Raw genomic sequence first — 25,543 nt, 5'->3', positions numbered from 1 at the left:
ACCTCTCGAGGTTGAACACAGATTTAGGATTTTAAGAGAGCCAGTTTGGTGTAGTGGTTAAGAGCACGGGACTCTAATCTGGAGAGCCGGGTTTGATTCCCCACTCCTCCTCTTGAAGCCAGCTGGGTGACCTTGGGCTAGTCACAGTTCTCTGGAGCTCTCTCAGCCCCACCTCACAAGGTGTTTGTTGTGGGGATAATAACATACTTTGTAAACTGCTCTGAGTGGGCATTAAGTTGTCCTGAAGGGCGGTATATAAATCAAATGTTGTTGTTGTTGTTGTTGTTATCTCACTACAGATTCTAATTTCTGCTCTAATCTAACTGCATTGTACCTTTACATCCAGATGCTCTCCCTTGTATCACCACCAATCTTTGGCTGGGATATAAAGGCTCAAGGATCTCCATTCCTCCTCATATCTGAAGAAGGGAGCTCTGACTCTCAAAAGCCCATACCCTGAAAATCTTGTTGGTTTCTAAGGTGCTACTGGACTCATATCCTGTCACCCCAGACAAAGAGCATTTTCTTTTACAAATTAAAAAACATTCTACACCAGTTGAGCTAATATTTTCTAAAACTGCTTCGCACCCAGCAGAACTGTTTTCATTACTTCCAGTAACTCATTTGTCATTTGTTTATTCATTTATTTATTTTATAGTCCACCTTTCTCACTGAGATTCAAGGCGGATCACCCAGTGTAAGTCAATACAATCAGCACGATGGGGCATCCAATAAACAATGCAATAGGGTTGGGGAATCTAAAAACTAGCGCCAATCTGAAACAAAAGCATAAGCATTTAAACGTGATATGTTAAATGATACAGAAAACACACAGTAGTAGCAACAGAGCGTACGCAGTAGTATAGTCCACAGTTCCTATCCCTTTACCAAAGCATCTTTCTGAAACATTTCATTAAAGTATAGCCCCACTGCCTGTTTAAGAAAGCCCTCCTGAATAATTCAGTTTTGCACAGTTTGCAAAAAGCCAGGAGAGTGGGAGTCAGACTAACCTCATCAGGCAGGCCATTTCATAAGAAAGGGGCCAAAAGAGAACTGGACCATTTAGTGTTAGGCTGGTGAGCCAAGAAGACTGGCAGAAGTGGGCATGTTTGAGAGTGCTGCAGTTTGCACTCATTCTCACTCTGTATCCCTCCCTTCTCCTCCATAACCAGGACCTCAAAGAAACCCTTGTACTGGTGATTCCAACAATTCTTTGGGGATAAGTTATGCCAAAAGACAATGATTAGACCAAGGCTGCCCAGTGAGTTTAATGGCTGGGCAGGAAAACCTGTCTGGAAAGGCTGTGAAGGAAAACGACTTTTGTTGCAGAGCAGCAAGCCTGCTCCCACTACTAGAAAACCACGATTCCCAAGACGCGTGCAAAGTTAACACTGACGAGCTACTGTATGTCCATTATCTCTGATGCGCAGTCCTCCTTGAATGCCATAATATGGTTTGCATCGTCTTTACTATACCCTGTGGTGTTTTCAGCAATACAGTATTTTGTGTGGCAGAAACTGCCAATGAGCTGGAAGAAGGGCTGGTAGCTAGTTATACTTCTCCCCAGGAACCTCTTTACTCTCCACTGCCTGAACACACAATTATAGTACGATTAAGTCTTATTATTATGACGGTGATGATTTTTACACACGGTGAATGCAGTGTTTAAGATACTTCAACAAACAGCCCAGAGAGAGTTAGAATGAATATGGAAAAGGGACAGATGAACACAACTCTAAAGCGAAGCAGCATTATGAATATTAAGCATCGACCACCAGTGGCAATTATATGAAGACACGCTGGAAATAAGATAGAAGCATTCAAGTCTTTGGGGAACTTGGGTCTATTCCACTTATTGATATATCCAGATTCCTGACAGCCACCATTTCATTTTGCCCTCTTTTAAATTGTGCTTGACTTCCCCATTTCCTCATCCATAATACATTTCAAATGCGACTAAAAATAAATGTTCAAAATGCATCCAGCTCAGTCATCAAGAGGTTTCGAATCGGACCCATAAGGGTTTTTGATCTTGGAGTTTAATTTTAGAGAGCTGGATTTGTGGCAGTTTATTTTTACAGTTGATTTTTTTGTCCTTATTGTTGCCAGCTTCAGAAACAGATTTCTTTCTCCACCACTTGTTTCTTGGGGGTTTCAAAATTGATCTGAATACACGAGCAAGATTCAGAGCTAAAGTGGTTACTTGGGGGGGGGGGGGGAGGAAAAATAACCCAAGGAGAGTTTGACTACCTTTTTACTCCTGACCCCCTCAAGACCTTTCAAAGTTAGATCTCATTACCAAAATGGGACTAGTTCTATCACTACTCTCTCTGTGTGACCTTTTCCAGATGCAATTCGAGCATTAACTCACTTTAGTCTATCAGTATTAAAAGAGCAAAGGAGGGGGATGAAACTCTTCTTTCTGTCTTGTCTTTCCTTTACCCGCTTGTTTATTTATGATGTCTGAGTGCAATGGTTTTTTAAAAAGGGGAGTAAAGCCTTTAACGTGATTAAAAGTAGGATGAAGCAGATTTCAAATAAATGAAAAAGCCAAAGCAAATTATTATATTTGTTTCAATGTTTGCTTCATCCATGTTATTTATTTACTGTGCCCACAAGGAAGACTGGCACTGAAATGAATATATTAAGCCGCCTTAACGCCGAGTCAGACCATTAGACGAGCAACAGCTCTCCAGAGTCTCTATCAGGAAAAAGACATCTCTCAGCACCTGCTTCTTGAACACCTTTAACTGGAGACGCCACGCACGGGTGCTGGAACTGTCTGCATGCAAAATAGGGGCCCCACCACTGACCAAATCCCCTCCCCATGCAATGGAAATCTGGTGTTTTTACACACATGGTTCAGACTCATGTGTCATACATGGTGAGCCAATAAAATCCCCGCGCGCTACAAAATGCACTGAGTGGTTGTTAAATAGTGGGTTCAGACACCATGTAGTAATTCAACAGCTCTTTATTCAGCAGGAACACAACACACAGGCAGACTGAACAGAAACCCTCAATATATATACAGCAGCTCCATCCCAAGAATAATAGCCAATGAGAACACATACTTTACAATACCATCATTTGCATAAACTATATACAATGTATGAAGTAGGCAGGCCACTGATTGGTCTTTATTATAGAGGACCGATTGGCTGCTGCCTTGAAAAAGTAACCAGTGATATTGCAGGGATTATGGACCAATGAGAATGCAGGCATTGGGAGCCTAGACTAAATCTTAAACTCAACACAGTACAGTGCATTACAATCAATACAGTAACTACTTTAGAGGCCTTGCTTGGCCAACTCAGCCCAGTACACAACACCGGTGTAATGAAACATGCTGGGTGGAGAATCATTTGCGGCTGCAGTTGGGGGGAAGAGTTCCACTTCGCTGATGGAAATATCCTGTACCAACCAGTTTGGTGTAAGGGTTAAGAGCGGCAGGACTCTAATCTGAAGCCCTACTCCTCTTAAAGCCAGCTGGGTGACTTTGGATCAGTCACAATTTCTCAGAGCTCTCTCAGCTGCACCCACCTTACAGGATGACTGTCGTGAGGATAATGATAACACACTTTGTTAACCACTGTGGGTGGGCGTTAAGTTGTCCTGAAGGGCGGTATAGAAATCAAATGCTATTATTATGTTATTCAACTCACGGAGGACAGGGTTATCAGTGGCTACAAATTATGATGGCTAACGACTCCCTCCGATACCTGAGGCAGCATGCCACTTTATGTTTTATTTATTTACTATGCTGCCTCTTCACCATTTTTAGTGCTCGAAGCAGTTTACAAGATTGATACAATATTAAAATAACACATTAAAACCAATAATACAATATAATATTAAAATATGAATACAAACATTAAAACCCAAACATCACAAATAACAGTGCCATTGCTATATCCTACTCCTGCCTCTAATAAATCAATCACGTGAAGTCAAGCCAATGACAATATCAACACCCAACTGCCAGTTGAAACATCTCTGCTTTTCAGACCCTCCGGAATTTCAACAAATCCCAGAGAGAGAAAGCGAGTCTCTTCAGTTACTGCATTCCAGAGGAAGGGAGCCACAACCATAAAAGCCTTCCCTCTGGTCAAAGAGAGTCAAGTGGCCCTAGGGCCGGGAACAACAACACCAATAACATTTGGTTTATATACCACCCTTCAGGATGACTTAACACCCACGCAGAGCAGTTTACAAAGTATGTTATTATCCCTACAACGACAAACACCCTGTGAGGTGGGTGGGGCTGAGAGAGCTCCCAGAAGCTGTGACTGACTCAAGGTCACCCAGCTGGTTTCAAGTGGACGATTGGGGAATCAAACCCAGTTCTCCAGATTAGAGTCCCGCACTCTTAACCAATACACGAAACTGGCTCTCATACCAAACTGGCTCTTTTGGGAGCCATCAACTGGCCCTGTGTCGCAGACCGTTGGGCATGTGGGTGGTTATATCAGGAGAGACGGTCCCATAAGTATAAGGATCTCAGACTGTTAAGGGCTTTAAAGATTAAAACCAACACCTTTAATTTAATTTGGAAGACAATTGGAAGCCAGTACAGCTACTTCAAAATCAAAGTGATATAAGCAGGGCCAGCACACCCATTGAGGCCAGGTAGGCGGTGGCCTCAGGCGCGGGGTGCCGGAGGGAGTGCCGGAGGAGGCGCGGGGGGCGGGAGCGCGTGCCACAAAGCAGCAGCTGCCTATCCCTCCTGCCCCACGCCACCGCCACCGCCAGCACAAGCCCCCAGCCGGGCACAGCCACCGCAGGCAGGCATCTGCGGCAGCGCAGGCAACCGAGCAGGAGAGCTCGGAGGCCAACCGCCACAGCGATCGGGCCAGCGGTGGCACGCTCCTGTGATGACATCACGCGTGATGTCATCATGCAGGCTGGTGCACACGAGCGCAAGCACGCTCCAGGGGGGGGCGCCCGGCCAGCCGGCCACAAGTGCCACAAACCCTTGCACCACCCCTGGATATAAGCTGACCACAGTGTACCAGTCAGCATTCTGGCAGATGCCTTTGCATACCAACTGAAGTCTCAGAAGTGCTTTCAAGGGTAGCCCTAAGTAGAGTGAGTTACAGTGGTCTAAACAAGAGGCAACCATAGTATGAAGCACTGTGGCAAGGTCAGAACAAGACAAATACAGGGATAACCGGTGGGCTTGGTGGAGATAGAAGAAAGCTGATCTTGCCACCAGGAACACTTGCTTGTCCATGAATAACATGGAATCCAGCCACACTCCCAAACTCCTGATAGAATCGACTGCTGTAAGCTGGACCCTATCGAGTGATGGAACTAAAGGGTTCGTTATTGTCACGGACTGAGCCACATGCCTTCGGTTTTGATGGATTTAACTTCAGACAATAGATCCAGAGGAGTTAGCCATGTTAGTCTGTAGTTGCAAAACAGTAAAGAGTCCAGTAGATATTGAGGGAATGTATGTATTGAATTTGAAAAGTATACTCACCAATAAAAATTTTCTAAAAAAAAAAAAAAGAGTCCAGTAGCACCTTTAAGACTAACCAATTTTATTGTAGCATAAGCTTTCGAGAACTACAGCTCTCTTTGTCAGAGGCATGCTTATCAAAAGCTTATGCTTCAATAAAGTTGGTTAGTCTTAAAGAAAGGTACTACTGGACTCTTTACTATTTTGCAACTTCAGACAACTATCCCTCAACCAACTACGGCATCCAAACTCTGGGCAAGGATCAAGATAGTCTCTGGTTGCTTATCCAACAGGTCCATTAGTGGCTATTAGCCACAAGACTCTCTGTCTAGGGCAGTAATGCTCTGTATTCTTGGTGTTTTGGGGAGGCAATCAGTGGGAGGGCTTCTAGTGCCCCTTCCCCACTGGCAGACCTCCTAAGAACACCCGAGTTTTGGCCACTGTGTGACACAGAGTGTTGGACTGGATGGGCCATTGGCCTGATCCAACATGGATTCTCTTATGTTCTTAATATAGAGCTGGGTGTCATCAGCATAATGGTATATCAGTTGCTGGGGGACTCAGGGCAGAAGGATGCAGTCATCCTGACTGTGAACTTCCTTACAGGTGGCTGGTTGGCCGCCATGTGAACTGAATGCTGGACTGGATGGGGCTTTGGTCTGACCCAGCACAGCTCTTCTTATGCCAGGAGAGATTTCTCACAGTATCCAATCCAAAACAGGTAACATGCAACAATAGCTTCCTATTTTTGAACTCAAGTTGGAAACTCCACTTTTCCACGTATTTGTTTCCTGAGAATTTACCGTTCTTTTTCCTCTGTCAAATGGGTGCTCTTTAGTTTTAACTACAGTCAGCAGCAAGGCTGAAACACAGTGTTACCCAGAACTGAACCTCTTTTCAGCATATTGAAAAATGGTCTTTCACAGGATGGATTCAACCGGAGGTTTCTCTTCACCATCGCACACCCGCAATGCCAATTGTTTTTGGCATAGTGTAGGTGGGATTTAAATTGGATTCAGCTGCAGACTGACTCTCTTGGGGTTTAGCCTTCTTCAGTCTTGCTGCAAATGAGGGGATTTGCTGTGTTTGTCTGCAGAGTCTTCGAAATGTTTTCAGCCACTCCTAAAATCTACAGCCAAGCCAAAACAAACTGTCTTCCTTCCTGATGAAAACAGGCAAAAGAATTTAAATATAAATAATGGAAGCAGGTAAGTGGAACAGTCAAACACTGAGTGCTGTTAATACTTATACACAGAGAACACAAGAAAATTCCCAGTGAATACTGTGTCCCGACTTTGAAGTCTAGAAGCAGATGCTAACGGTTGCACAGTCCACACAAAACCTTGGCAGATCCTGTTCTAGGTATATTGATTGATTGATTGATTGATTGATTGATTGATTGATTGATTGATTGATTGATTGATTGATTGATTGGATTTATGTCCCGCCCACCCCACGAATGGGATCAGGGCAGCTCACATCATCAATAAAACACAGTAAGTTAATAATCAACTTTAAAAACACACTTAAAACTGTCACTAAAATACTCCAAGGGCCATTATACATAAGCTACTTTAGATACTGATCAAAAACCTGCATAGGTGGGCAGAATGCATGGCCGAGGGCAGTCATAGAAGAGGTGGTGATCTTAGATGGAATGGGGGGGATGACACCCACTGATCCTCAACCGAAGCCCCAGCGGAATATCTCCATTTTACAGGCCCTAAAGAATCGTCCCGCAGGGCCTGGATCTACAGTGGGAGAGCGTTCCACCAGGTTGGAACCAGGGCAGAAAAAGCGCTGGCCATGGTGGAGGCCTGACGGATGTCCCTTGGGCTGGGGACCACCAGGAGTTGTTTGTCCGCAGAGTGCGGCACCCTGCAAGGGACATAATAGGAGAGGTAGTCCCACAGGTATGCCAATTCCAGTCCGGGGAGGGCTTTAAACACCAAAGTTAACACCAAAGTTAACCAGATCCAGAACTCCACTGGAAGCCAGTGCAGGTGGCCCAGCACAAGATGGATATGGGCTTGAGTAGGCATTCCTGTAAGAACGCATGCCGCTGCATTCTGGACCAGCTGTAGCTTCTGTGTCAGGCCCAAGGGCAGCCCAACGTACACGAAGGCACAGTACAAATCTAAGTATGTATACTCAGAAGTCAATCCCACTGAGTTCAGCAGGGCTTACTCCCTAGTAAGTCCTTCAGATTGCAGTCACAGTGAGCAGTGTCACAAGATGTCAAATGCAGACAAACTCTACAATCATTTTTGGTGACTTGTTCAGAACATCACATGGATGGACAGACAGTATGGTGCGCATGCTACATCTGTGGAGCATGAACATGTACATAAGGGGAGCAGAATTAGAGTCTCTCTACACAAGACATCTTACACAGGGATGCTTAAGTGACTTACTTTCTGAGTGGTCTTATATTCAAGTGCACTCAGGGCCAAGCTACACATGACGAATGACACTTGAACAGCAAGTGGATTGAGAGGAGGGCAAGTGAACAGGGAGAAATACACTTGCCGTTCAAGTGTCATTCGTCATGTGTAGCTTGGCCCTCAGTCTCCCTAGCAGTACACATGTATCCACAATGGGAGAACAAGTGTAAGATCTTTCACTTGAGCATTCCCATGTTAGATATTTTGTGTAGAGAGACTCTCAGAGTCTTTCTACCTGAGACATTTGGTATGTGAAGAACACGTGTCAGGAGATGCAATGATAACCAGGAAGGGTAGTTTTAAAAGACAAGATCCAGAGACAGGGTGAAGGCTTTGTTATACACTGGAGCTGTGTGAAGGGGCTGTGAAATGCCAGAAGGGAAATTTCAGCCCATTATAATCTCTCCAGGTCCAAGCTCAGCTCTGGAAGGCAGCTCCAGCCCATTTCCATTCCTCACTGCTCTCTGGTTGAGGTCCCACACAGTTTTAGAACAGAGAGATGAAATTGATATAGCCTTCCTGAGGCGAAGATGAAATTAACAAACCCTCTGAGGAGCAATCTCTGCTGGCTCTGTCTTTTTAAACTATGCTTCCTGGCTAACACTGCATCTCCCTACACTTAACGAACACGCACCCAGTTGTCTCGTGTAGACAGACTCTCAGTCTCATTGGCTGTGCCCACACACATTCAGCATAATCATGGCTATGCATTTACAATCCGTATATGCATAGATTCTCTCTGTGTGGCTACGAATCCTGAAAAAAGAAGCATATGCAGAACCTGTGCCATCACTGTATAAGCACATAGGTTATGCTAAGTGCATATAGCCTCCTAACCTAACAATAGGTGTAGGAAGGACAATGGGAGACACAAAGGGCCAACCAGCCTGAATCAGAACAGCCCTACAATCCACCCCTGCTCATACTACAGTGTGTGTTGAAATGCTGTAGCCAGCACACACAGATGCTCACACATTTATACTATGCAATGGATATACTACAAGAGAGGCTGAATATGCAGACAGGCAAGGAGTCTATTTGAAGAATCAGCTCTGTGGTGCAGGGTTTTTCTGATCTGCATTATTAAAGACGAAAGGGGACCAAAGTTCATAAACAGTGCAAGGACCAGCCTCCTCTTCGTCTCTTTCCCATTCAGACTAATGGTAGAGGGAGACCTCAGTGCTGACACCTTGCGATCTCATTAATTACACGATGCCACAATAACCCACGCTTCTCTGTCACAGCAAGGAAGAGGGAAACTCAGTTGGCAGAGCAGCAGAGAAGGGATGCCACAGTGGGGGAGAAAAGACATAAACACACATGAAAAAAAGGGATTTTGGAGGACTTCGTGCTCAAGAGAGGAGCTGTGGCTCAGTGGTAGAGGGTCTGCTTTGCATGCAGAAGGTCCCAAGTTCAATCTCCAGTTGTAAGAATCAGTTAGGTAATGTAAGCGCTGCCTGAAATCCTGGAAGGCTGCTGCCAGTCAAAGCAAGTAATATTTATAATAATTACAATAATAATAACATTTGTTATCGCTTACAAAGCTCTTCGCAAACCAAATTATTCAAAAAGGCTTTTTTACTCAGATAGGAGGGCTGTATTGTAGGCAGGGGATCTCGGATGATCTGCTAATGAGTTAGGAACCATAGACCTCACCACTATGTTGTACTGGATTCCTACTAATGCTGTGTCTTTGTGAACTTGTATCTATTTACCCTATGGCATTGTTTATGGAAATCTTCCTGATATTGACTGTACTAATCTCACACTATATAATCCGCCTTGAGTCTCAGTGAGAAAGACGGACGATAAATGACATAATAAAATACTAAGTCAAAGTACTTTGTCATTAGCCCTCTGAAGTTTGAGCTAAAAGCCTTCCCCAGCTCTGTGCAACCTGAGCGCCTTGGGCCAGACAGTTATATATGTTCTGCTGCTGAATACCACTCTAATCAGTAATAACGGGGAGAAAATATATATATAGGGGGATACATTAACTGAGCACCAACATACACTATCCATTTTTCTAATATAGTACTTAGCATTCATGTAGCACTTATTTATTGCCCAAAGACGTTCAAAGCAACTTTAAACATAACAGCATCCGTGGTCACATAGTCCTGTTAGTGTCTCCAAGCTTTGACGGCTGTACCGTAGCAGTCAGATCAGCCAACCTGGCATGCGTTCAAAGCTGAACGCGTCTTACTTGTGCAAATGCACCTCTGCACACTGCATCCAAGGGCCAAGAGGCATCACTGAAGTGCCTGTGTGTGTGGCTGGCTGTGAGGGCGTGAACATCTGGACCCGCTTTCAGATCTGACGACACACTGCAGCTGTGTGTGTGTAAAGTGCGGTCAAGTCGCAAGCTGACTTAAGGCAACCCCACAAGGTTTTCGAGGCAAGAGACGTTCAGAGGTGGTTTGCCATTCCCTGCCTCTGCATAGTGACCCTGAACTTCCTGGTTGGTCTCCCATCCAAGAACTAACCACGGCCAATTCTGCTTAATTTCCAAGATCTGATGGTTATTGAATTGTCCCAAGGCAACACAATAAATCTAAGCAGACCTGACCCAGTAAAGTATCTGAATGGGAGATCTCGAAGGGCCTGTATATCTAAGCCATTCCATACTCTTCGAGAAAAGGCAAGGATATAAGGGCAATATTGTTATTTTCCAAGCTGTATGCTGGGGCACAGCAACGGACCACAACAGTTCTTGAAAGTTCAGAGCCCCTGTCCACAAGAGAATCCCTCTTAGGACAGTCATTCTGGTGCATCTTTTCATAGACTGGATCATTCCTTCTCTCCTAAAGCAAAAGTGCAGCAGGTTCTCCTGTCCCAGAAGGGGATGTCCATCGCATCTCTGAACAGGTCAGTGCTTGAGCTTCCATTTATTGAGTTAGAACGGGAACTCACGCAGAAACAATAGGAGGCATCAGCAGTTTAGAGGGCTGGCTCTCGCGACAGTTTGGTGGCTCCTAAATATATTTGAATGGGAAAATGCTTCCAGGGTACCTACTGCAGTAGCATAAGTAGTCAAAAGCTTTTCAGAGATACATCCCCAATCATAATCAAATTAAAACTTTAGTCACAATTTATCACATTGACTGAGCCAGTTTGATATAGTGGTTAAGAGCGCAGGACTCTAATGTGGAGAAGCAGGTTTGATTCCCCACTCCTCCACTTGAAGCCAGCTGGGTGACTTCAGGTCAGTCACAGCTTCTAGAAACTCTCTCAGCCCCACTCACCTCACAGGGTGTTTGTTGTGGGGATAATAATAACATACTTTGTAAACCACTCTGAGTGGGCATTAAGTTGTCCTGAAGGGCAGTATCTAAATCGAATGTTGTTGTTGTTGTTAATAATATTGAGTCCAAGACAAGGCAAGATAGAAATGTTTTAAATAATTTTTTAAAAAATGAATGAGTCACAGCCTAAAAATAAAACTGTGCGAGGGTTTTAAAAAGTGAGAAATAAAAGAAGTAACGGAGGGTCTTCTTTTTCTTATCTAGTGTATTTTTTGTTCTCTCCGTCCCACCCCTGCCATTTCATTAGAGTAAGCTAATGGACATTCAATTCACAAATGTGACCTCTCATTTATCCCAGCACTTAGTGGCAGCAATTGAGCTAACCAGGGATCAGGGAACTAGATCCTTGAGGTCAGGCTAGTAAAATTAGCCATCTGTCCAATAAAAGCTTACACTCAGCCTATTCTTAAGCATTAAAGCTCCAACTGTGCAGGTTGCACAACAGCAAACAACCAAAGCTATGACTCAGCTCAAAATACTTTTAAACTACAGTTTCATCAAATTATGGAGAGAAAAAATAATGACGGATTTGACCTTTGCAAGCAAGTTATGCCACGGACCGAAATATGAAGGGAAAAAAATAATAACTAGACAGGGAATAAGATCTGGCAAAGTGGACAACCAAATCAAAAACACGTCGAGGTCAGTTAATCAAAACTTCAACTGACTTTTGAAGCAGAGCGATCACCTTATAAACCTCTTACTCTGGAGTAATCTCGCAGACGAGCTGAATTCAAAGCTGCTATTCAAGATGTGCTTTACTGGCTCAGCAGATGTTGTTTTGCTTCATGCAGATGGCTGAAGGGTGAGAAGTTGCAGGCATTCCTAAATCTTAGTCAGGACAAAGGGTGCGCATGAGAGAATGGGATGACTGAACAATTCCATACATAAGACCACTACATCTTGGTCTAACCCAGTTTTCTGCCTCTACCAACAGGCAGCCACATGCCAAAAGGAATTCACAGCCACATCCCGTTACTTGGTCCCCACAACAACTAACCAGTATAACTATCGATTTACTTCTTTTATACCTGCCTTTCTTCTCAAAGGGGCCCCAAAGCGGCTCGCATAGCTCTCTTTGCCCCAATTTTATCCTCACAGCAACCCTATGAGGTAGGTTAGGGTGTGACCATCTGACTGGCCTAAGGTCGCTCAGCAAGCTTCCATGGCAGAGCAAGGATTCAAACCAAGGTCTCCCAGATCCTAATCCGACACTCTAACCACTTTACAGCACTGTCTTTCCTAATGTTCCTTCCTAATGCCAGCTCTTTCTTTCTCTTAATGGATTCCTTCTAGATCATTCACGTTCCCTCGCTGTTTTGTGCATTATGTTTGCTGCCAAGTTTACATTCAACAAGATGCTACACCCAAAACTAGTTAAAGTGTAAACTGTATGATCAGAAGCACCATCCTAAGTACTTTTACTCACTTCTCAGTCCATTGAAATCAATGGGCTTAGAAAGGTAGAACTCTGCTTTGGATTGCGCTGCAAGATCCTACCAGCCATTCTATTCATTTTCACCCCCATTTCCCTATGCAATTTAAATAAACTTAAAAGTATTTCGGTACAAACACTCCCAAACAAACCTGGCTTAGGTCAGATACGTGTTTTGGAAACTGCACGTCACAGGTGTCTGGACAGTGGACACAATTCACATTGAGACCACGGTTTGCAGGGAGAAGATGTTTAGACCTCCACCCACATGCACTGTTGTCCTGACCTGGGAAGCCACTATTTGCCCAGCTGGGGACTGTACGTGTATGGGTATCAGTTTCTCCAAGATAGCAAATGGGGGCTTCCCTTCGGGAAAACGGTCCAGTGGTAAGTTCTAACCCCCTTCTCCCTGTGGTTGTGATCTGAACGTGGCTCCCTGGGAAGTGCAGAGATCCCCCAAAACAGCTGTAAACCCAACCCAAGACATCCCCATGAATAACACAGCACAATAATTGAGATGAAAGGCAAATTATACGGAGAATTATCCCAAATGGATCTGAATAAAAACTGTATTTAGGTTCTCGATTGCAGTGTCTTCAACACTCAGTTCCTCTTCGCACATGATCCACCTCCAATTAAGAATCTAATTAAAAGCCATATTTCAACCGTCAATGAATCAATGCCTTGGTTAATTAGAATGATAGATTAACTAATACTGTTGGATTACTTCAGAGTCCAGGATTTGAAACCTGGGTTCATAAGTGAGCGCTGTAACCTTAGCTCTCATCATTTTCAAAATAACGTCCATTTAAAATATAAAATCGAGGCTATTCTTCACATTGCTCTCATGCTATTCCCTGTCATTTTACTTGAGCTTGCAAGGGATACGTCTCCAGTGCAGCAGACCCCGAGCCTGGTGACCTAATGTCATGAACATCCCTCGGATGTAATTTGGGAGCAGGCGGATTATTTCAATGTATATCTATTCACGAAAAACGGGGGAAGGGTACCGAGGGTGCCCCGAATCTGGCCTTCAACTATTTCAATATCTCAAGCACTAAACACTGCCCTTACTCTAGATGCCAAAGTCTCCAATTGACGTCAGCAGAGAATCTACGGCAGATCAAAAGTAGCCCAGTTTCTGAGGGGCTTTTATGTCTTTTAAAGTGCCCCCTTTCAAGAGCCCCAACAAAGTTTACAGAAATACCATTCCATGAAAGCCCCATCAGTGTGCTTTAATGAAGCTGCTGTCTGCTTCCTTCTGGATGCTCCCATTCATTTGACATAAAAATCTCCATTGTGTCCCACATCCCAGATGCACCAAGGTTAAACCCTGCAGTTACCCTAAAGTACAAGCCACTTAAACCAGAACACAGGCATTCCAAACAGAGGAGACACACAGACGAGTGTGGTTAATTTTACATGGCAATGCCAAAGCCCGGATATCATCTTTTTCATGGACTTTTGACCTTGTTGTTCATGACTCCCCCCTCCCACCTCCATATCAATTAAAATAAATAGATACAGGGCTTTTTTTCAGGGGGAACATGGGGAAACGGAGTTCCGGAACCTCTTGAAAATGGTCACATGGCTGGTGGCCCCGCCCCTAATCTCCAGACAGAGGGGAGTTTAGATGGAGCGGGCGCGGAGTGTCAGGGCTTGCCGCGGCTGCCGCTGGGCGTGGCACTGGGCGGTCTGCTCCTGACGTCACAGGGGGGCCAGGGACTCTGCAGGACCCTGCTCTGTGGAAGGAGGGGCGGTATACCTCACCCAGACTCCCTCTCAGTCCACTCGCTGGCCTGCTCAACCTGGCCTGCTTACCCTCTGCGTCCTCCTTCATCTCCTCCTTCCAGAACTCTCCTCCAAGCCTCCACCCTTGCATTCTACTGCTCTCACTCCACATCATCACTCGTCACTCACACCCACCACCCCAGAGCTCTTCCCAGCCACCCTTTATAGGGTTTCCTCTCTCTGCCCCGCCCTCCTTCTAGGCTTGTTCCTTCTCCTGACCGGGCCCAGCTGTGCGTCCCTCCAGGTGTTTCCCTCCAACCACTAATCCCTCCTGGGCTCCTTTGCTTTGCTGGTAGGGTGGGGTTGAGTGCAAGCCATCCCCAGCTGAGGGCTCCTTGGCCTTGCTCACGAGGAGCTGCCCCAGCCAGCCTCTGTGCTATTGAGCTTGCCTGGCCTTGCTCACGAGGAGCTGCCCCAGCCAGCCTCCGTGCTATTGGGCTTGCCTGGCCTTGCTCATGAGGTGCTGCCTTAGCCAGCTTCTGCGCTGCCAGCTCAGCAATGCTGGGCGGGGCTACCCATCTCCTCCCCCAGAATGCCTGTGGCAGCCCCCCCTGGAGAGGCTTGGCTTCTAGCAACTCCTGAGCCAGGCTGCTGTCTTCTAGCCATGGTGTGGCTCTGGGCTGTAGAGGCTGCTTCCTCTCCCTGCCAGGTAAGGGCTCTGCTTGGGTTGCTGCTGCTGCTGCTGCTGCTGGTCCCACATTCCCCCTGCTGTGGCCCTTTCCCTCTGGCCTGCTTAGCCCCCTTTCTTCCCCCTGGAAGGTGGGACTGGCTGGTCTCTCCTTGCCCCCTCCACCCCTCTGAGGTTCTGGCCTTTTACCCCTTCCCCCTGGAGTAGGTAGGTTCTGGCCCTGGTTGCCGGCTTGGGGGGTGGGGTTGCTGCCACCCTTTTGTCCCCTGCTGTTCCCTCTTGTCAAGTCTGGGGGCTGGGGCTCAGACCCCGGACACGGAGGGCAATCTAAACTCCCCTCTGTCTGGAGATCAGGGGGCGGGGCCACCAGCCATGTGACCATTTTCTCCGAGGGCAACCCACTGAGTTCCACCACCTCTTTTCCCAGAAAAAAAAGCCCTGAATAGATATATAAATATATCTAGCAGCTGAGAATCCACTTCATGAATCTGATGTAGTCCACAAAAACCTATGCCCGAATAGGAATCTGAAAGCCTTAAAGGTGCCACAAATCACCCGTCTGCTTTCGCTGCAGTGGGCGAACACGATTGCGCAACTGGAATTTGCATGCTGCAGGGTTTAAGTTGAGCCAGGGTTTCCCCAGATCTCAGCCCTCTAGAATTTATTTTATTTATTTACCATTTTTATCCCCCGCCCCCGCCCCATTTCCAGCAGGCTCAGGGCGGATTACAAAATACATAAAGGTTAAAATATATAAGTTATTATAGTTAACAATTCTAAAAACATCCAATTTACACAGTTAAAATACAATTATAAATATCAACATAGATGCACAGAATTCCACTGATCAAATTTAAAGCAACTTCAGAGCACCTCTGCATTAAAGAGTTTTTTAAAATGGGGGTATTGGTGGTGGGGAGGGCCCAATCCCTCATCAACCGGCTAGGGGTACTTTAGAAGCCATTCAGATCTAGGACTTAAGAACCCCAAAAAAATGGAACACAAGTATGACGAGAGCATTTCCCTCCCTACTAGGCAACCACAACTGAACATGTGGATCTGCCTTCTACCAAGTCAGAATATTGGTCTATCAAGCTCACTGCAGTCCACTCTGACTGGAAGGGGTTCTTCAGGGTCCCCGGAAGAGGCTTTTTATACCATCTACTTTGAGATTCTTTTAACTGGAGATGCCAGAAATTGAGCAGATGGTCTACCAAGGAGCCACAGTCCCACTGCCATGGGAGGGGAGGCAAGGAGGTGGTGATATGGATCAAGGCTGCACAGCTGGAAAAAGTGGGGAAGGTCACCCATTGGCATGCTCGTTCCCTGATTGGGAAAACACGTTGGAAAAGCCTCTACTGCATCAGTAGGCTGCTGAAATTCTTGGTACAGCCAGCATGGTATAAGTGGCTAGGATCTGGGAGGCCCAAGTTGAATCCTCACTGTGCCATGGAAACTCTCGGGCCAATCACATACTCTCAGCCTAACCTACCTCACAGGGTTGTTGTAAAGATACAACGGCGGTGAGGAGAACAATGTAAGCAACTTTGGGTCCCTACTGAGGAGAAAGATGGACATAAATGACATAAATAAATCCCCAGGCCAGGCTGTAATTTTAAGAACAAGAAATTAAAATCCGCTTAACATATCTATACAAATGAATCCAGGCTAGCCCCATCTCCCACCATGTCAAGAGTAGGCAAACCCTCTGGGCCTGGTTCTGGTGCTGCTAACACCTACACAGTGTCCCAGAAGCCTTCTAAGAGGAGTGTGCCCCGCTTGTTTTATGTGATACTCACTGGTCTCTGGGTTCTTCGTGTGGAGGACCCTGCGCACAGCAGTCAGACACTCGAGACACAGGCAAGATAATTATTTATTAAATCGAGAGAGTGGTTAGAAGATAACAATGCCCGCTCTCGAGGCAGAAGCAATGGCAATAAAAAAAAAGCCTAGTCTAATCTTAGCTAAAACAAAACTCACTAGACAGATAATTACTTAACCTAAGTGCTCCCGTGGTTCAGCTTCCCCCCTCCCACAGTCTACCCCAGCCTTTCATTCAAGCCAGGAGGAGGAGCCGCCTAATCGAGCACAAACACCAGGTGCAGTCAACTAACTATTCGCTATTCTAGACACTCCTCACTAAATAAAACACACTTAATTGCTTATATGCACTTTCCTTATGAACTGCTCACCAGCATGCCAGTTACGCTAAGCAACAGAAGCGGTAGTAAACTGCAGGGTTTTTTGTGTCATTCTCCATCATCCGACCATTACCTTTGACTTAATATAATTGCTAGATGTTAGTAAGCACAGTTTCTGTTAATGGAAGATTCCGTTTTTTAAATTTTACACACAGTAAAACATATTCAAGAATTCAATGACAGTCCTTGTTACATGACTTAACAGCGGTCAAAGAAGCTTCTTAGTTAGTGGAAAGAAGGAATTGTTTCTGCACTTGAACTGCAGAGGAACCCCCAAGCTACTGTCTTGGAAGCTGTAAGTATCACAGAGATTGTGGGAAATGTTTTAGGCTCCACATGATACACGAGGAACACGGAGTGATGCAATGGGCCTCATGATCCCATGTGATCTGTGCGCATAATCTAGAACACATGCAAGGTGGCGTCACACTGCAAGAGAAGTCCCGTTATGGTGGACCAGATGTCTTTCTGAAAAACATATATCTGAGCAAGGTACCCCAATTGGTTTACAGGACTCCTCAGAATATGGTTTGAAAACCATGCATTAGGGGATGGAAAGTTAGGGAATCCGGGCAAGAGTAAAGAACTTCTGTCAAACTGATCCTGACCTGTTACAAGTGGTGAAGGGCAGGAAAGAACAAAAACAACACTTCTCTGATGCAGTTTAAATACAGCTTGAAATGTTATGAAATTCCAGCATATAAGACATGGGCCGTTTTCACACTACTAACCTGCTTCTGTAACGTTGCAAAAAGTTGCGCAAAAAATGTGGAAGATAGCGTCTTCTCGCGAGAGTTTTGTGCAACATCGCACAAAACTCTCGTCAGAAGATGCTATCTTCTGCAGTTTTTGCGCAATGTTTCACAACGTTACGGAAGCAGGTTAGTAGTGCGAAAATTGCCATGTTACAAAACAGTGTCATGCTGGTGTAAATCATCACCTGTGATCATTATATACGGGTTTTTTGTTGAGTCCACTTGTGTTGGGCAGTTTCTATTGGTGCTGGAGCACACGTACACTGGATGTACCTTACAGTGCAATCCTAAACACTGCAATCCTTTTCTATTCTAGTTGTGTCATCCTAGCTCTGTTGCATTCTTCACTGAATATCTTATGCTGTGTAACTGCATTGTTTATCTTCTATAATCCACCTCGAGTCTCCACTAGAAAGGTGAAGCCAACAGGCCTAGAAATGTGTAACTCTGTTTATGGACGGCACAGAAGGACCTGTATGTGCTCTTGTTTGATAGACAAGTTTCATATTATTTCCTATACAGAAGAGTGTTCCTTGTAGGGATTTTTACAATGTCTGAAACCGCCCCAAGACCAGCCTTGCAAATAGGTCCACAGAAGTTACTGGCCCACAGAGACTTCTACTAACTCGTCTCTCAGACGTAACTGTGATAAAACAAAGAAACAACTAGATTACCTGAAGGCAATTCCTAAATGCTACTGACAAACTGATGGGTACAAACCAGTTGGGGAAAAGAGCTTATTATAATCTTATGCACAAACCAGATTATAGAACTGCAAGGGACACAGAAAGCAAATCAAAGAGGAATCAGATAAAATTGCAAAAAAGATAACTAACATAAAGATAACTAACACAAACACGTCGTGTTATGCTCAGTGTGATTTACTGAAAGTAACGATCCACTGGATTAGGCTGCACAATTATAAACTGACGCACAATTACTAGGGAATGAGCCCCGCTGAACTCAGTGGAACTTGCTTCGGAGTAAATGAGCAGAAGAGAATCAAACTTCATGAGTTTGGAGCATACACGAGAAATTAATGTTCAGTTTGAAGAACAGAAGATTAAGAAAAAACCAGAGTTACTCCAGTCTAGCTGATTTCAATGGGCTTAGACTGCAGGAATTCTGTTTAGGATTTCACTGCCAGTGTACTTTTTTAAATAACCCAAACACCATTATAGAGAAAAGAGAGGTCTGCTACTTCCTAGGGACTGAAGGAAGGACGAGCTGTAATGAGCCCACAATACACAAGTAAGCTAGTAGCAGGAAACAATTCTCACCTATAAAAAACAAGAGGTTAGCAACAGATCTGAGGAGTTATATAATCTGCCCCCTTTCTCTGGAGGTTTTCAAAGATCAGCTTAACTAAATGAGGACGAAATTGCTTCCTAAATTTGCAATTCACTATTTGATTCAACAGTACTGATGCGGAATGAATAAACAGCTGTGATAGTGAAGACGGCAGTGCCCCAAAGAGAAAACCTGAGCATTCTAAATCCTGCAGAACGCCAATTCCACCAGTAGACCGCACCCAATCAGCTCATCTGGGCTGAGTTTTCGAAATCTAGGGGTGCACCAACTGAGCCTTGGTCCAACTGAGCTGCGACACCCCTTTCCAAAGAATAATTCTACACTTCATCTCTGTTAATGCACATATCTGTCTCTGCTTTCCCCCCCACTGTTAGTAGCTCTAGAAAGAGGCACTGATTGGTTAATTCCACTGGAGGCTCCATCCAATTAACACTCCGGCATTGTGTACAGTAAGATGACCGAGAACATAATACTATATTTGAAAGCACACGCATCAGCTCGCGTGTTTGAAGTGAATGAAACAGAATAGCAGGCAACCTGCCCAAGCGTTCATGTTACTCGGAAAGCCTTCAAAGTTCAAGCCTGCAGAAATAATATGAGTGGAACAATGAGCGAGCCTTTAATGGCATGACTGGGGAGGGGAGTTAATTTTTCCAATGGAAGTCTCATGGATCAATAAAATATTAATTAGCCATAAGAAATACGCCCAGTAGAAATGCTTGCAACAATAAGCATGTCCATGCATCCACTAAATTAAATGGGAAAATGTTAAATAATTGACATCAACCCGCTCACTAGTGGCCATGAGCAAGAGTTGTGCAGTGAAAGGATTTGGTCCATTGTGTTATGTTTCAGGCTGCTTTTCATGGCAACCAGTCTTTTGGAGCTGGCTCCATTTTTCTGGCAGGGCTCCCTTGTCTCTGACAAGTGTGCAACAGGCAGAAATTCAACAGGTTAAACTTTTCTCTGCTTGGGGAGAAACAGCACCTGTGGGAATTCTGCCTTCCAGTTAAAGGGGAAAGGAGCTCTGCCCGGAAGGGGAGGGAAAAGTCAAATCTGCTCTCTATGCTACTGGCAAAATATCATTTTGAAGGTTAGCAGATTTTTTTCCTTCTCACATAGCTAGGTGTAAACTCTGAATTAAAGTCATATTTTCCCACACAGATCATTAATACACATCTACTAACCAATGTCTTACCAAAATTAGTTATTATTAGTAGTAGTAGCAGCAGCAGCAATAGTAGAAGTAGTAATAATAATAATAATAGAATTTTAGTTGAAATCTTAGAAATACTTTGAGATGGGAACCAGGGAAGAAGGAACAATTTGCTGAAGACTGATGGTTGTTGTGGGTTTTCCGGGCTGTATGGCCATGGTCTTGGCATTGTAGTTCCTGACGTTTCACCAGCAGCTGTGGCTGGCATCTTCAGAGGTGTAGCACCAAAAGACAGAGATATCTCAGTGTCACAGTTGTGAGATCTCTGTCTTTTGGTGAAGACGCTGAGAGACCTCTGTCTTTTGGTGCTACACCTCTGAAGATGCCAGCCACAGCTGCTGGCGAAACGTCAGGAACAACAATGCCAAAACCACGGCAATACAGCCCGGAAAACCCACAACAACCATCGTTCTCCGGCCGTGAAAGCCTTGGACAATACATTGCTGAAGATTACCTAAGAAAGCAACATCTCTTTCTGCCATTTGCTCTGACCCCACCCACCCCCCTTTTTTCCAATTTGCTATGCGCTGGTCAGAGTGGAATTCGTGAGGGTTTGAAGAGTCATCCCATTGTTCTCCTCCCAACAGGAAACAGAAAGCTATTTTGGACAATATGGATTAAATAAGAGATGTTTTAAAAGCGCCCCTTCTTCCAAATGCCCAGTAATTGAGATCACATGGAATGTGTCTGCGCTCTTAACAGCTCTTAGGGAGCTAAAATGAAAGGCAAAGGGTGGACTTCGCACAGCGCTGAGGGGAGGGAGCAGCGTAGAGGCGTGTGGGCTTACCCATCGCGTGCGCTGATGGCGTTTGTCTACGTTTCTCCCAAGGTTGCCAACCTCCAGGTGGTGCCTGGAGCCCTCCCGGAATGACACCTGATCTCCATTTTCCCCTGGAGTCCACAGCAGCTTCAGAGGTTAGACTCTATGGCATCATATCCCTGCTGAGCAACTTTCCCTCCCCAAATTCCACCGCCCTCAAATCTCCAGGAATTCCCAAAACAGAGCTGGCAACCCTAATCCCACCCTTTTATCATGCACAATATAAAGACCCCCCCCCCTCCGGCTTTGCTCCCCTCTGCAGCACTTCTTGATCTTCCAAATGCCCGGACACGGAGGCTGAAACCGAGGTCAATCCGCGACAAACACGGAGCAGCGCTCTCTCCCGCTTACCTTGACTCCGCGGGATGTTCCTCCGGGCGGCCAAGGGCACGGCGCAGCACGCCAACAGAAGCCAAACCAACCGGCGGCGGCAGCACCCAGAGCTGCGGCGTAAATCCATTTGGCTCCGATCGGATCGATCCGCTCCAGCAAGAAGAACAAATCAAAGTTTGGACAAGTTCGAAGGAGGGTGTGCCGGACGCCGGCTTCGCGATGCAGCGGCACGCCCCAAAAGAGCGGAGGTTCGGACGACCCGGCGGAGCAACCGGGGACAAGCGCGAGTCCGGCGTGTGCGGGAGCCAGGCAGCGCGAAGCGGGGCTGGCGCGCAGCAGAACTCGTCGAGCCAGGCTTGGACACGCGCAGATGGCCGGAGAGCCGCCTCGGGATGGGAGTCGACGGTTCCCCGCGTAATGCAAGGCGCGCAGCGACTCGGGAGCGCCGCGGGAGCGCCGCGGGAGCTGGGAAGGAGCCGGCCAAGCGGTCCCTGCGCTGGCGGAGCGAACTCGCGCTACCTCGCCAAGAGAGCAGCGGGCAATTTTGCGCCCGCGAGCGGCGGCTTCTTGGCAGGGCCGGAGGAAAGGCCCGCCCCCCGGCTCCTTGGGGAGCCCACCCTCCGCCCCCTGATTGGGCGCCTTCGTCGGCTACTTTCTGGCCCGCTGGCGCCGGGTCTCTTCCCCGTGTCTCTTCCCTCCCCGCAAATACAAGAGGGACGGCCAGCCCGCGCTTCTGATAGGCTCCCTTTGCAAAGGACGCCTTGGAACACGTGAAGCGGCCTCGCGTGGAGTCGGACAGCGGGCCCAGCTAGGACAGCGGTGCCTACTCTGACTGGCAGCCAGCCCCTCTCCATGGTCTCGGGTCAAGGTCTTTCACGTTACCTCCTACCGGATCCTTTTAGCTGGGATTGAACCCACTTTGGTGTAGTGGTTAAAAGAGCGGGACTCTAATCTGCACCTCACAGAGTGCACCTCACAGAGTGTTTTGTTTGGGAGATAATAATAACATACTTTGTAAACCACTCTGAGGGGGTGTTAAGTCATCCTGAAGGGCAGTATATAAATCAAATATTATTGTTGTTAGCCCAGGATTTAAGGCTGCCAGGTCCAGGTTGGGAAATTCCTGGAGATTTGGGGGGGGGGAGTGGGGAGGCCAAGGTTTAGGGAGGGGAGGGAGCTCAGCACAGTATAATGCCTTAGACTCCCACCCCCCTCCAAAGCTGCCATTTTCTCCAGGGGAACTGTTACCTGGAGATTAGTTGTAATTCCAGGAGATCTCCAGGCTCTACCTGGAGGTTGGCAACATTATTGCAAACCAGATCTCTTCCCACCGAGCCATGGCTCCTCCACTGTGAGCCTGTGAGGTAAGTCACAGAGGACATTTAGGCTGAGAGATCAAGATGAGACTGGCTGGATTTTATGCTTTCTTAACATTTACATTTTAATGTTTTCCCAAACTGGCCTTCATAAAAGCTGATGGTCATTTTCATATCATCAGTGACAGCAGAAGTACTTCAGAGTTTTTCTTGCATTGTTTGCAAGACAACGAAAAGTTTCATGGGACAGAAAATGGCCAAAAACCATTTTCTAAAAATTAGCTGGTGTGGTTTTGCATTCCTTCCCATTACAGGCATTGGGGAATGTGAAAGCTTGTTTAAGCTCCTCCATGAAAAGCACTGAGGTGCACTGACTTCGGAGTATTGAACTCAGTGACAGGTCTTTTCTGAGTAAGCATGGATAGGATCGGGAATAGCTTTAAATCCTGGCCCTTCATCTTAAGTAAACAATGCATCCTAAAAACACTACCCTGTAGAAGAGGGTAATTTTGTGGTAGAAAAGTTTTCTCCTTAAACTGAAGGACATTAAACAGCCTTGTCTGAATCTCTTTGCCCTTTTCTGTTTGGAATAAAAGTATATACTTTCTGCCAAGAACATCCAGGCCTATTCAATACCACCCCTTCAGAGAGCTAAGATCACTTCCCAAAGGACATTATTAGAGTCATGAATCTGCCACCTGGTCTACAACGTACTCTGTTCTCCTTGCGCACAGAGAGAGAGAGAGCAGATAAGATGTAAAATTCTCCCTACAAAACAGAGAATGAACGATCAGCCACCATCCCTCCTGGGCTTAATTTGAAGTCTGGCCTACCAAAACAGCAGAAATGAGGAAGGATGAAGTGGCAGGTTCTTGAGATTGTAGCTTGCACCAAACTGTAGGGGGGGGGGTTCACATTTTTTGAAATATAAAAGTCTTCCAATATAAACCTGATGCCACAAGAAGTTGTGGAACATCTTTCCACAAGGGGCCTGTTTTACCTAAAGGGTTTTTTGGTGGGGAGTGGAGTTGCAAGGAAGGAGAGCCTTCAAAAATGGCACCCACATTCCCCCCCCCCTCACACACACAGTGTGAAATATTACCATCCATTTCTCCTCTCAGAATTCCACCTTGTCAAGTATGTAGGGTTGCCAAACTCAAACCTGGACATCTCCTCCAATTATAACTGATCTTCAGACTCCAGTTCCCCTGGAGAAAACAGCAGCTTTGGAGTGTGGACTCTATGGAATTATATCCATCTGAGGTCCCTCCACATTCCAATCTCTGCCCTCCCCAGCTTCCACCTTAAAAATCACCAGGAATTTCCCAACCCGGAAAACTGCATATCTAGACTCAGCCTCAAAATTTGCCACGGTATTGACTTTCCGTCATCTTTTCTCCACTGCAGGCTTCAGTTCTGGGACTTTTATTTAAAACATTTTTATGCCACCTTTCTACCCAGCTTAGGTTTCCAAGGCAGCAAACAATCAAAAATCCTAAAACAAGCTTTTAAAATGCATAATATAAAAACAATTTTAAAAAAACAATTACAAAACTGCATATACAGTTAAAATACACAGGAAGGAGGGTCGGTGAGAGAATACCAGACAAAACAGGTAAGTCTACGCCCACTGGCAGAAGATGATGATAGAGGGATGAAACAGATCTCCTTGACAAAGAAATTTCATAATTTCAGTGCCATGACCAAAAAGGCCTGTTGTTGCATTACCAGCATCAGGCAAGAGCACCAAAGAAGGACCTCTGAAGAAAACTGCAGCAGTTGGGCAGATTAGGAAATTCTTGAAGATTTTGGGAGTAGAGTCTGGAGGTGGGGAGGGACCTCAAGGGGGTATAATGCCATAGAGTCACCCTCCAAAGCAGCCAATCTCTCCAGAGGAACTGATCTCTGTGGCCTGGAGAGCAGTTGTAATCCTGGGACATCTCCAGCTACCACCCAGAGGCTGGCAACCCTATGTGGCACCTGGGGAGGGTGTTATTTGGAGAGAGGAGGGACCTCAGTGGGGTATAATGCCATAAAGTAGCCATTTTCTCCAGGGGAACTGATCTCTGTCATCTGGAGATTGGTTGTAATTCTGGGAGATCTCAGAGCCAAGCTACAAGTGACTAATGACACTTGCCTGGCAAGTGAACAGACTCACGTGTATTCCCCCTGTTCAATTGCCATTCACAAGTGGAGAGCAAATGAACAGGGAGGAATACACGTGAGTCTGTTCACTTGCCAGGCAAGTGTCATTCGCCACTTGTAGCTTGGCTCAGATTCCATCCACTGTTATTCGTAACTTCTAGAGCCAGGTTGTTTTTTATGTAAGCTATTTGCACACCACCCTCTCCATTAAAAATTTACAATAATTACAAAATACAAAACAATAAAAAACACACCTTAAAATAATTAATACAGATGACTGTAAAATAGAGGATAAAAAGCTCAAAAGCACTTGTAAAAATTAATTAACAGCAGCAAAAGAGAAGAACCCTGTGTAAATTAATTTGTAGCAGAGACCAAA

At 45.7% G+C, this 25,543-nt stretch overlaps 1 protein-coding gene across 1 annotated transcript in view; it reads right to left on the bottom strand.

Annotated features, from left to right (window-relative positions):
• The window catches only part of EGFLAM (EGF like, fibronectin type III and laminin G domains), a 134,105-nt gene extending 112,275 nt beyond the window's left edge, over positions 1–21,830 (bottom strand). Inside the window, exon 1 of the mRNA XM_054986658.1 lies at positions 21,722–21,830. Coding sequence (XP_054842633.1) covers positions 21,722–21,830 — 109 coding nt within the window. The remainder of the gene's footprint in view (positions 1–21,721) is intronic.
• Between the last annotated feature and the right edge of the window lie 3,713 nt (positions 21,831–25,543).

Source organism: Eublepharis macularius, chromosome 8, assembly GCF_028583425.1.
Source record: "Eublepharis macularius isolate TG4126 chromosome 8, MPM_Emac_v1.0, whole genome shotgun sequence".
Taxonomy (NCBI): domain Eukaryota; kingdom Metazoa; phylum Chordata; class Lepidosauria; order Squamata; family Eublepharidae; genus Eublepharis; species Eublepharis macularius.
This window is presented reverse-complemented; position numbering and strand designations above follow the sequence as displayed.